This window comes from Aulonocara stuartgranti (genome assembly GCF_965226115.1).
Source record: "Aulonocara stuartgranti genome assembly, chromosome: 7".
Taxonomy (NCBI): domain Eukaryota; kingdom Metazoa; phylum Chordata; class Actinopteri; order Cichliformes; family Cichlidae; genus Aulonocara; species Aulonocara stuartgranti.
In genome coordinates, this window is record NC_138945.1 from 30,356,687 (window position 1) to 30,369,368 (window position 12,682).

The 12,682-nt window shown below is 37.6% G+C and overlaps 1 protein-coding gene across 3 annotated transcripts in view; it reads left to right on the top strand.

The window, feature by feature from the left end:
- The first annotated feature begins 246 nt into the window (after positions 1-246).
- The window catches only part of epha5 (EPH receptor A5), a 63,736-nt gene continuing 51,300 nt past the window's right edge, over positions 247-12,682 (top strand). For all 3 annotated transcript variants that reach the window (XM_082540234.1, XM_082540232.1, XM_082540233.1), the window contains exons 1-2: positions 247-611; positions 5,434-5,498. In XM_082540234.1, the coding sequence (XP_082396360.1) occupies positions 512-611; positions 5,434-5,498 (165 nt within the window). In that variant the 5' untranslated portion in view covers positions 247-511. The remainder of the gene's footprint in view (positions 612-5,433; positions 5,499-12,682) is intronic.

Sequence of the window (12,682 nt, forward strand, 5' to 3'; positions counted from 1 at the left end):
ACATAACTGAAAGCAATGCAGCTGGACTGAAACAACGGGGATATGTTTTTTTTTTTCTTTTTAAAAAACACCTCAAAGTACCTGCGCTCTGTTCTTTACAAATCCAATTTTGTAGCAAGTCTCAATCGTGCAGAAACGCAGAGCAGGAGAGGGCAACTTAATACGAACGGTAAGTAATGCTTCTACGGTCAACAGAGGTAATGAGTGAGGGGTAATCGATTATTGGAGAAATGAGTTCAGCGGCAGTGGGGTTCACCTGTGGAGGGTCTGTGATTGGAGAGACTGAGCTTCACTCCGCCTCCCGACGCGCTGCCCGCCTTCCCAAAACCAGAGCGCACTCGGCTCCTCATTGCCTCCTTCTTGCCGCCGCATAACATGATCCCCATCTTTCTGAGCGGACTCATAACGCGACAGATGGTTTCACTACGCTTTCCCCTTCTGTTCTGACCGAAACTGCTGTTGTTTAAGAAAAAAATCTTGTTGCTGGTTTTGGGTTTTTTTTGGATGCGCCATGCAATCTCGTTGGTGGAGTTGTGGCATTCGGTTGGTGACATGGACATGGATTTGGAGCCTGGCATTTCTTGGAGCGTGGTGCATTCCCGCAAACGAAGGTAAACTAAAACAGGAAGGATTTAGGGTTACTGACAGCGCTGTTTGGTTAGGCTTTAACGGGCGCCGAAAAGCGGTTAAAGGTCTGCTCGTACCACAGCTGGTGCCCAGACCATCGGTCTCAGACTCCTTGGCTGGTCTATTCGTTTCTGGAGCCGTTTGACGGCAGAAAGAGGTCGTATATAATATTAATACAAACAGATTATCTTTATGACAGCTGTGTGCCCCGTGTGTGCAATGACTCTGTGTTCCCAAACTGTAAAGGGTCGAATAAAAAAAGACCTTTGGACAGAACATGTCTCTTTCTGATAACCATTCCTCTGAGGACATGGCAGCGCCAACAGACGCACAGTGCGCTGCAAAAATCTCCGTATCACTCTTTAGCATTTTTGTCTTTAGCGTGTAAGGTGCTCACCATAGACTGGACGAAGAATGCAAATTCACATTTTTATTTTTGTATTTATTTATTTTCTCTCTCGGTAGTTACTGTAAAACGACTCTAAAATTAAATTGACCGCTTGGCTTCCCACTTATTAAAATGCTGACGTTTAGGTGTGACAATAACTTAATTTCCCTGAAAACTCATTTAGTTTGGGCTTGCCTTGTTCCTTTATAGGTTTGTTCATGTTTGGTTCTTTCAGCACTTATCATGTCAGATTAATCTGTGACCGCTCATAAATTTCCTCAGTTCCACAGTATATTGCAAAATACCTGCAATATTCTTATCATCTGAACAAATGCACACCTACACTGTCCTACTAAATGTGAAAAGTGGGCAACTGTAAAGTGGCATAAAATAAGGATAAATATTTGACAATGTAGGCACAAAAAACTGAGTAAGAAGTGTAAAATAGTCTGCCAAATACTGTTCCCACGCCATTGTCTGCATGAGCAGCATTTTAATAGCTCCAGATGAATACCATTGTTTGGAGCTATTAGACAGCATTATCCGGGAAAGAGAGCACATTCATCAAGCAGCATATTCTCCACATGGCAGATTTATTTGGTAAAAGTTTATATTCACCAAAGTTCTCAATATTTGGCCACAGGACACTGAGGGGTCCTGGAGCGTTTAGCAGGGCGTCATTGGCCAGCACATGAAAAGTTCACAAAGATTGTTTATATTATATCTTTCTTTATTTTCTTTCTTTTTTATTGAATCCAGGAAATCATGATGTTTCGTGTTCAATTTATGAATATATCCTTAATGTGATAAGGTGCACTGTTCCATTAAATAATGAAAATATGCATGTGGTTAAAATACACCTACATTTATTCGTCATTAGTATCAAAACCTGCTGTCAAAATACTTGAATACCCCCCTTTTTTAAGCCAAAGCCTTTTTAAAGCCAAGCTTCAGGATGGAGTCAATGAAGTGAGTGAAGGGGAAATAAAAAAACATGCCAGCATTTGATCTTTCACATCTGGCATATACGCAGACATTTGTTTTCTTTGTTGTCTTCAACTATCAAGTTAAAACCTGTTCATCTCATTCTAATTTGCAGAGAAAAGATATTAAACTTTTACTTAACCAAACACCAGAAATGAAGCTGTTCAACACCCAGCCAGTCAAGAACCATTTACCAGAGGTTAACCATTTAAAACCAACGTTAGATTCATTTGACAGATATTTGCATTGCAAAGGATAATCACCATAGCACTGCATGCATAATTGGAGAGGTGAGTGAAGCCCATAATTAAACTAGCCTCTTCTCTCATTTGACTAATTAATTGTAATTAGTTAAAAAAAATACAATTAAGGAATTTATTTTTTGCTTGTGTAGACAAATTTGAAAAATATTTGGGTATTTTGGCCACTTGCCCATCTCAGGTTTTGTTTTGAAAAAGAGGAAGTTCTTATCTGACAGCATGCTACTAACCTCATGTAAATGTTTGGTTTTCACTTATTCGCCAGTCTCACTAAGTACATTTAAATGACTTACTTACTAAATCAGGATACAATTGTTCAAAAATTAAAATAAATAAAAAGGAAGTTGTGCACACATTACCATGTTGAAAATTCCGTCTCTTGAAACTAATCAGCTCATTTTTAAAAAACTAATGAAATTCAGAGTACATCCCAGAGCCTCACATCTGTTACATTATTACTGTGTTTGATTAATCATGATGTGTGACACGAGGAAGATATGGGGTTTTGGGAGCCTAAACGGATTTTAAAAGCTTTCACTTTACTTTTTGTTGGCTGTGGCATTGATCAAATGGAAATGGTGAATCTGGAGTAATTACACCAAATGGCTTGAAAGAAAGAATATTTGTCTGCCTCTCTCTGTGTGGGAGGAGAAAACAGACCATTAATCCCAGAGAACTCTGAGCTAACACGTAAATTGTCAAAATCAAACATCACAAGGTACACACAGCGAAAAAAGAAAAAAAGATGAGGGGACTGCATTAATTAAAATTGCGCATTTCATATGTGCAGGTAAAAGTAACAGGTAAGATATGGTTACACACGAGACTGTTAAAGATAACTTAGGTCAAGGAGTAAAACTGCATAGTTTCAGTGTAACTGAAAATAAATGTCCTTTGTCTAACAGCAACAACACTTAACTTGAGGAGAATTTTATCAGTATTTCCAATGTTAAAAATCCGCATCCTTCAAAGGATTTAAAATATGTATCCTTGAAGTAATGTCACTCAAGACTTTAAATCACTACATTCATTTAGCTGAGATGACTTTTAATAATAAGTGCTATAGATCATTGTCATAGCCGAGCTCTAACTTGTTAGGTGGTTTAATCCTTAGAGAGAACAAGAGAGGGAAAGAGGTAACATATCCCTTATGATCTAGTTCAGTATCACTTATCTCTTCTTTATGGCCTAATTAGTTGTCTAATCGCCTCCTAAGGACATCTTTTATTATTCTCTGTAGAACAGTGAAGACAGTAAGACAGGAGGTGTGTCTACGTCTGTGTGTTTGTGTGGTGCTCGGGGTTGCAGAATGTCTGTGTCTGAGATATTGAGCAACGCTGCATACACCAGTACACCTTGTGATGCAGATTATTTATGGATGCCTATCATTTTGTTTACATTAGGGCAGGGTTCATGTGTAGTTTGGTTGTTTTATGACAGCACATGTAACTGTAAATGTTACACTCAACAGCTGGTCAGAAAGTCACCAATGTTTCTGAAATTGTGTTTTTGGATAGTTGGCTGATATTTTATTTTTTTTACATACATTAATGGTTGGTTTGTGTAAATGTTACATGTGAAAACCTGTTTTAAAGAACAGCAGAAGTTTTACCTTATCCAAGATTTTTAGGAGGTTAAGTCTTAAAGATTTGTTTTTACCAACCTGGCTAAGCTGTGATGGGTTAAAGAAAAATGTCTCCTAATGCATAGTGTGTCCACCAGTCCCCTGCTAGACTCAAATGCAATTTCTGTTTTTCACTTCCAGTCTTATTTTTTGTTGTTCATCATCAGATTTCATGTTTACAACATAGATGCAAAAAGATTTCTTATGAAGTTAAACATGTGACAGAGCTTAACCAAAATAGAATAAAGGCTTCAATTTAGACATGAACTACTTAGTCATAAAAACAGGTAGAGAGACGCGGCAAGGAGAAGTATCCCCTTTGTCTGCTGTTGTAGGTAGATACAGATAATGTTTGCTTCAGTTAGCAATATTTTCTAATGTCTATCTCTTAATCTGCTTCAAGTATAAAAGCTTGTCTATGGGTCACTTGGTTGGACTTTTCTTTTATTGTTTGAGTACACATTGTATCAAACAAAGAACAAGCTAAATGTTATCGTAGAGGAGATAAAGAAAACTGAACTCTGCTTTAACAGAATATGAGCTCAGTTTATGACAGCATACGGTGTTGTAAACTGTGTCACATCATTAATATACTACGTGTTAACCTGCTTTGTTCTCGCCCAGTCATGTGGCCACAATGATTTAGTCAGATTCTGCACCTGGGTGTTAACATCTGCCTATCTCAGCCATATCCAGTATGTTTATAATGAGAGCTTAGGTTCAGTAAACATCTAATATTTTCCAGATGTTGACATGTGCTTTTGTTGAGATAAAACTAACAAGCCACTAAAGAGAATATTGTTTAGTGCCTCCAAATATGTCAAAAAACTGAGATGACAATTGCCTTCACGAGAGGCTCTTTTGTCAAGACCTGTTGTGCATTTGATGCGGAAGAAGCATGTGAAGGCACACACGCAACTTGCGAGATTCCGCTGTTACCAGTCTTGCACAAGAGTTGATGGAAACACACTTTAAGGATTTGAAGTGATCAAGTAATTGCACTTGACAGCTTTCAGCCGGGAAGCTGAGCAGGGAGGTTTTCCTTTTTTTTAATGGATTAGTTTGAGTTTGAGTTGTGTTGCAGACACTGAATTGTGCGTACAAAGTTGTGTGGGAGTTTTTGGTTAGCAAGATCCCACATTCTCATTCACGCACACATTCTAATTCAATAGATTTTATATGTGGAATTATTTTTGACAAATGAATGTGGATAGAAATCCTTTGACTTGGGCAAATATTTGCTCTGATGAATGAATCTGTAATAGGTATAATGTCTGGCTTCTATTTTCTTAAGCATTTCTTTGTGACTAAGGTGTCATCAGTTCTTAGCACATCCAGTTGAGTCTATTCACCAATCAGGCTTCGTGATGCAGCAAGCCCTGGCCTTCATTAGCTGAATATGTGTAAATCATTTTATCTTGGTGACTTGGTATAATAAGGGAGGGGTAAACAAAGTGAGGATTTATATTTCTTCTTCCTTTTGCATTTCTAATGAATCAGCTTGTTGCTCATCTTTACTAACAATTCTTTGTATTCCCAACCTTCAACAGTGAACCTGCTGGATTCCCGCTCTGTGATGGGAGACCTGGGATGGGTGGCCTACCCTAAGAATGGGGTGAGTATACCTCTTTCTAAGATGTATCGAAAAGGTGTTGATTTATAAAAGTGTGGGTGAGATTAGACAAATACTAAATCTCCATTTTTACAGATGCTGCAGTCAGCTGTTAGCAATTATGATGTTTTTGATTCATGATTAGTGATCTTTTTTTTCTTACCCATTAGGAAAGTAAACTCATTTGTGTGTAAATCAAAAGACACTTATAATTATAGTTTACACTGAAGCATACTGTAAGTTATTCTTTTGTTTTATCAAGGTGAAAGATCATTTTATTTCCAAGAACTTTCAGTTCATTATCAGGGTAAATTGAATTCATGAATAATATATCGAAAGTCACCATGGAATATTTTATTCTCAAGCCAGGAGTTGACTTTCCATTTCCAAGTATTCCCAAGGTGAAGGCTAATTAGAGAATGACTTACTAGACTTACTAAATTGTTATTTCATGGTATCATATAGTGTATTTTAATGAGGAAAAATGGTGCTTTAAAAATGATTAATGTCTTTTCGATTTTCAATACTACCTTAGAACATCAGACATTAAGCTACAACTGAGTCTGTCATACTTACGTGAAAAATGGAAGTGTGGAACATCTGGGGGTTTACAGTGCCGTGGCTTATTTAAACAGAAATGTTTTGTGCATCGATTTGATCCACATTAAAAATCTCCTACTGGCAAATCTTCTCTGAAAAGATGCAGCTATACACACCGTACCAATAGTGCTGACCATAGCATTTTCTTAGCTTTGAGTATTCAAATCACAGCCCACTCTGTGGCGGTATGTAGATGGGAAAGATAGTGCTGACAAAAGCAGCCGTATGTGCAATCATATTAATGAAGATTTCATTATGGCGTGCGGGTTTTTAACAGTACAGCTGCATAAATAACTATGTTTAGGGGAGATGGAGAGAGGAAATAAAGGACTTCATTAGACAATCCAAGGATCCCTTAACGATGTCTTAATTAGTTGTTATGTTTATATTCAGCTGCTTTTTAAGACGACTCGTTTTGGGGGGTTGTCTAACAAAGACACACCAAACATGTCTATATTTCCCAGTTGGCCATTATAACGTGTTCAGTGTTGGTACAACAGCACACTATTTGCAGTCTTGGACTTTTTTTCACACAAGCACACACTTTCACACTTCAAATTTTGGCTAAATAAGTACTTGAAAAGGCACGAAAGTTATTTATTTAATGATTTTTTTTAAGTCTCATGTTCCAGATGGCTTGATTTATTCCTGGTTTTCTCCTCTTCCCTTCATCCCCATCATTGCCTTCACTTCCATTCTTCCATGTCCCTGAACATGTGCAAGACTCCTCATCTCCAATTTCTTCTTATTCTTGTCCTCTACTTGCCTTTGACTCTTACTCTTCTCTTTGCTTCCTTTGGCATTGTTTTTTTTTTAAGTAAAGATTTGACAGTTTTTTAAACTTGAATTTAAACAAAAGGGATTAAAATAAGAGCTTTAAATGTGTCTTAAAATGTGATGGATGACCTTGAAAAACTTGGACAGATTTCAGAGAATGCAGTAACACCAAACACAGCATAATTACTGTAACAGATAAATGTCTTGAAGTAGGAGAGTGAAACACTCTAGTGATTTACATGGTAGCTTGAAATTGGATACTTGGAGTGGAAAATCATGAATACTGTGTTATAAAATCCTGTTTCTAAAAGCTGGTTTGTGTTTACGATGAGTTCCTTGAACTTTGTTGTTTAGAGTTGTTGTTTCTTCGCTTCTTTATCCACATCTTTTCTCTATACACAAGCTCAACATTAACCGAAGTTTAAAAAGACCTCTGGAAGTTGCTGTTTCTAATCTAATTTGGAAGTCTAAGTGGAAAAAAAATCACCAGGCCTCGCTGGCTGGTACCCAGAGTTATTTTTGTTTATTGAAACTTGGATCTTTATTCTGGCAATATGGAAAGAGAAGTAGGGAGAACTGGATATATAGAACGATAAAATGGGATTTTTCCAGATGAAGATATGCATGAGAAGCATGAGAAACCAGTATTTCTTTGATCTCGAGAACAGAATGCTTTCATCTTAAACTATTTTTGATAGAGGAGAAAGTTCCCGAAATAAGGACAATAGCAATTGGAAATTGGAAATCTAAAAGGTAAAATATAGTAGCTTTATTTTCACTGGGATGTAATCATAGGTAGAGAGTGGATGATAAGGCAATTATTGAACTTGTTGTGGTGTTGTATGTTCATGTGAATGGGGGAAAGACCAAAACAGCTTTTTAAAACAGGCTGTAAACATGCTACTTTTTTCTGCTTATTTTACCCTAAGTTCTATTAGGATTGACTTGAGGCCAAGCCTCATCTGGCCAGTGAAGAAACTGCACTATTTGGTTTCATTTTTCAGCACCAGAGACTGACAATTGTTTGCACATGAAAAGACTGAGCAAGAAATGCTGTCGTAATTGAGGCTAAACATGGAGGAGTTTTGATTCATCAACATTTGAACTTTTTTTCAATGTTGATATCAACTGTATATCTCCCTATTGCCAGTGGAGGAGCATTTACTGATAGTTTGGATATGACTTTTATGTTTAATTAATTATGTTTAGATGTTTAGGGTCATATAATAAATTCTAGTTATGTGCTCTACATAAAAAAAGACCACCACGCACAGTGCTGTTCAAATATCTTGGGCCACCAATTCTTTATGTTTTGCTAGGAAAATGGGGAGTGTGTGCAGGGTTTTATTGAAATGTGCAAACATACATGCATTATATATAATGCAAAAGCAGAGTTTGTACAATTCTAATGAGCTGGAAAGTCAATATTTAGTATGACCACCTTTATTCTTCAATACAGCCTCAGGCAAGTTCCCTTGTAATTTCTTTAAGTAGTCTGCAAGAATAGTTCTTCTGGGTTCTTGAAGGACATTTTAAAAGTCCTCTCATGCTTTCCAGATAGTATTGATATTTCTTTGTTGATAATTCCACACAATTTTGACAAGATCTCCAACACCGCTGGCAGAAATGCAGCCTCAAACTATGACAGAGCTTCCACCATGTTAGACACTCACTGTTGTACCTCTCTTCTGACCTCGTTCTTACGTGTTGACTGTGATTTGAGTCATTTTTTTATAATTTGGATTCATCACTCCATCAGACCCATTTCTACGTAATTCAGCCCAGTTCCTTTGTAATTTAGCATTCTTCAACCATTTCTCCCTGTTTCCCTTCCTTAAGAATGGCTTCTCTACAGCCACCCCCGGGAAGGGCCTTGTTCCATATTTCTTAAGGACTTTCAAATACTGTTCATCTGCTGTTGTTTCCTCTAGTTCTTGTTTTACTGTTACTATTTTATGCCTGTCAGACTGTGTTATTGTTGACATTTTTCATAGCTTTAACTAAATAAATTAGAAATTTGTGTGTTTTTGCAACAGGGTGCTTGTAAGAAAGTGTCTAAAGGTAGAATTTAAAGTTAATTCTTTGCTAAATGATCTGTTATGTGTGGACAAAACACTGGTCTATTCCTCCAGATAGGGACCTTTTTTGCCTGAATGATTCATAGGTGAGATTTAAGTGGCTAAAAAAACCCAACAACAAAAAAAAAATCTCTGACAGTGGTTAAATACAAGAACTGGACTGAAAATGTGTGAAAAGGTATCCATTTTCCAAATAAAAACTTTCAGAAAGCCTGGAGAACAATTGCTCAAGACCACTTTAAAAAAATTACAAGAACCTCAGACTCCTTGGAAGCAAAATATAAAGGCAGGAGGGGTGGTTTCAGACTTTTGAATAGGACTGTAACTTTGGCACATAATAATTAGAGAAACTGGCCAAAATATTTGTGGTATCCTCGACATAATTAACTGCTATTTAAGTATATTTATTACACCCAAAATTACTGATACCTTTTATAATTGGCTTGTTATAGTGACAAAATACTTCATTTGTTTATGTGTTTTGCAGTCTTATGAAATTATAAACAGCTTCAGTACTTGGCACTCTGAAGTTCATGATTCAGAACTTTTCAGTTTCTAACAACACACTGTACAATTAATCTTTTACGTGTAACTGCTCACTGATTAGGTAATCAGAGAGTCATTCAACTCTACCATACAGTTTCATTTATGAGGTGAAATTTAAAAAAAGCAAAACCAGACTAAATTGATGTAATCACTGATTCCCTTGGCTGAACAGCCAGTTAGAGAGCTCTTTTTCATCAGCTGTATCCACTGATTCACTGTGCTCAATTGACCGAAGATAAAGACAGGCTAATGCCAAAAGTACCGAACAGACTTCAAGAACTGTGGCTGAGCACAGATGCTAAATGATATCCCAATGACAGCTTACAGCAGGCTTGTTTTGTGCAGCAGATTATATACTATTTAGCTGATTTTCTTTCCAGTTACAGTAGAAAGATGAAAGGAAGACAAGGTGAGTTAGAAAGAAAAGAAAGCGGACAAGTTGAAGTGAATGGGGAAGCCAAATAAGTGTTGCAGTGTTGCAAGAAAGACAAAGTAGTTTGAAAAAATTAGAGAGGTTAACTGAAATCAGGGAAATATTGGAAGATGAGAAGTCAGAGGAGGAAGAAGGCAACCTGCATTCACTTTGTTAGACTTTAAGATTGTATAATTAAAGTAAGAATAAAGGACACAAAGGGAAAACGATGATAGACATGGGTGAAAAAAAATAAATCAGGGGAATGAGAGAGGAGGCCATAGATGGAAAGAGGTGTGTGTGTGTGTGTGTGTGTGTGTGTGTGTGTGTGTGTGTGTGTGTGTGTGTGTGTGTGTGTGTGTGTGTGTGGGGAGTAGTGGCACTGGTAGTGTTAAGAAGAAAAAGGGCCAGTTCTATTACAGTGTCATGATGGTCAGCAGTAATGGGTGATAATAATAAGTTGGTTACAGCGTTGTAGACTTGCAGCCGGAAAGGCACTCAGCACAACCACAGGGGGTCTTCAGACTAGATGTGACACACAAAAATACACATATAACAGTCCAAAAACCCCCAAAACTAAACACACACACTAATGAGGAGCTAGAAGGATGCCTATAGGGGAGTTGGTTTTTTTTTTAGTTTGGAGCAAAGTGGAGATGAAATGACACACAAATGAAAGAGATCTTAATCTCTTTAGACTGAGTGTTGGGACCATTTGCACTCCTACAGGAATAGCAGCTTTTCCAAATTGGCAAAAAAATTCCAAGTCATGCAGATAGTTGTGCTTTAGTGTGACAAAGTAATGACATATATGTGCTTCTCAAAACCCTGCTGCTTGACAAAATATATTGTTGTTAGCTTACCATTAGCTTTGTGAAAATAGATTGAAAACCAATGTAACATAAAGTTGTCCTGATTGATGTAATTGGTCACAGTTGTTTCTGAGGTACTAGGATATTGTCTAAGTCTTCTGAAAAACATGACCTGGTAAATCCACTAGTTTACTGTCGGTGGGGATAGAAAATCATTCCCCTTTCACATCATGAAGAGGCAGTCTGCACACAAAGTTAGGTCTATGCACTGAATCGAGAGGTTATTTCTGGAGTGATTGAGAAGGAAGAAAGTAAAGTTGAAATAGATCTAGCATTAGGTGAGTTTATTGTGTGATTAACTTTTAGACTGACTGTTTCAATACATTCCCTCACATTATGAATGTGGTTCTGCAACTGCAACCTTACTGCTGTGCTGTTCTGTGCACAGATCAAAGTGTGTTCCTCCAGTAGGTGCAACTAAAAAGTCTTAGAGCAGTCTGTTTCTACATCAGCGGCATTTTTTGGAAAGCCAAAGGATGAACCTTGGTAACATTTTGTTACTCATTTTTGTGGCTGTTTGCTTGTAAATGGGTTATGCTAAATAATTGTTTGATTATTCACTTTAAAGTGTTAGCTCAAGTATCATATCCTATTTACATTAGTAATTAAACTCTATAAATACAGTTGAGCTACAAAGTGGGAGGACTCCCAATTGCAACAATGGCAACACCACTTCCAAGCACACATGCCGAACCAATTTGTTCAAGGCAGAGTGAGAGGAGGTCGTCTGTTCAACTCCCCGCTGGGATACCAATAATGACGCTGTGTGGCTCTGTGTGTGTGTGTGTATGTGTTAAGCTGTGTAAATCTCAGAGCAGGCTTGTGGATCTGTGCGATCTAACAAGTAAGAGGCTTAATGTCTGTACTGGGACTGACTGGGCTGAGGTCTGGTGGAGATGGGGACTGGCACACAATTAAAAACAGATATCTTTGAATAGTTTGCACTCCATATATGTGAAGACCCTCATTAGCATAATACACTCAAACCACCAATCAAGACCTAGGTCTAAGCCGAACTCAGGAACAAAGTTTAAATCCTCAAACAGCGTTTTAGTAAATCGCATAAGATGATTCGCTTTCCAACAATTTCAGGAAGACTAAAAGTGAAATTGCTTGTTACAAAGATAAAGGTGCAAGACTATTAACACACTGCGTGTGCACACAATATCTATAAATACTTAAATGTCTGCATCCATTATCAAATGATTCTGAAACTGAATAATTACAATCAGAAAACAAAAGAGACAAAACAAAAGAGACACACTTAATCAGGGAAAGTGTAAAAAAAAAAGACAGCTGGAGAACGAGACAGGGAGAAGAGAGCGAAAAGATAAAGACAGAGGGTTGTATACAATGGATCAGCAAGGATTGATTAATATGGGCTATTAAGCCATAACACCAGATCATAGTCTGGTCCCTCTGGCCATATTACAGTGACATGATGAAGCGCCTATATTAGTCATGAGAGAGGGCTAGTGATGCAGATAATAGCCATCTCCCACGAGACCTGCAGAGGGAATTAATGCTGCTGTCTGACACACGCACACATGCATGGATGCATATGCTCACACACACTTGAATGCTGACAAGGTAATTTGCATATATGCACATGCAGAAATGGATTCACACAGACACACACATTCTCCTTTAGAGATATGGTGCTACAGATGAACACACAGGTGCAGGTTAAATCCTCTTTTTCTTTTTTTTTGCTGACAAGAACGCCACCCCTCACTCATGGTAAATGCATATGTACCCTTTAACACGATCTCATTCCTTTCTCTCTATTGCAGTAGGAGGAAATGAGGTGGAAGTGATGAGGATTATTTTGCCATCTATACCTTGACACACACACACTAACATGCATGCACACACACACAAACACACCGTTAAAATTTCCAC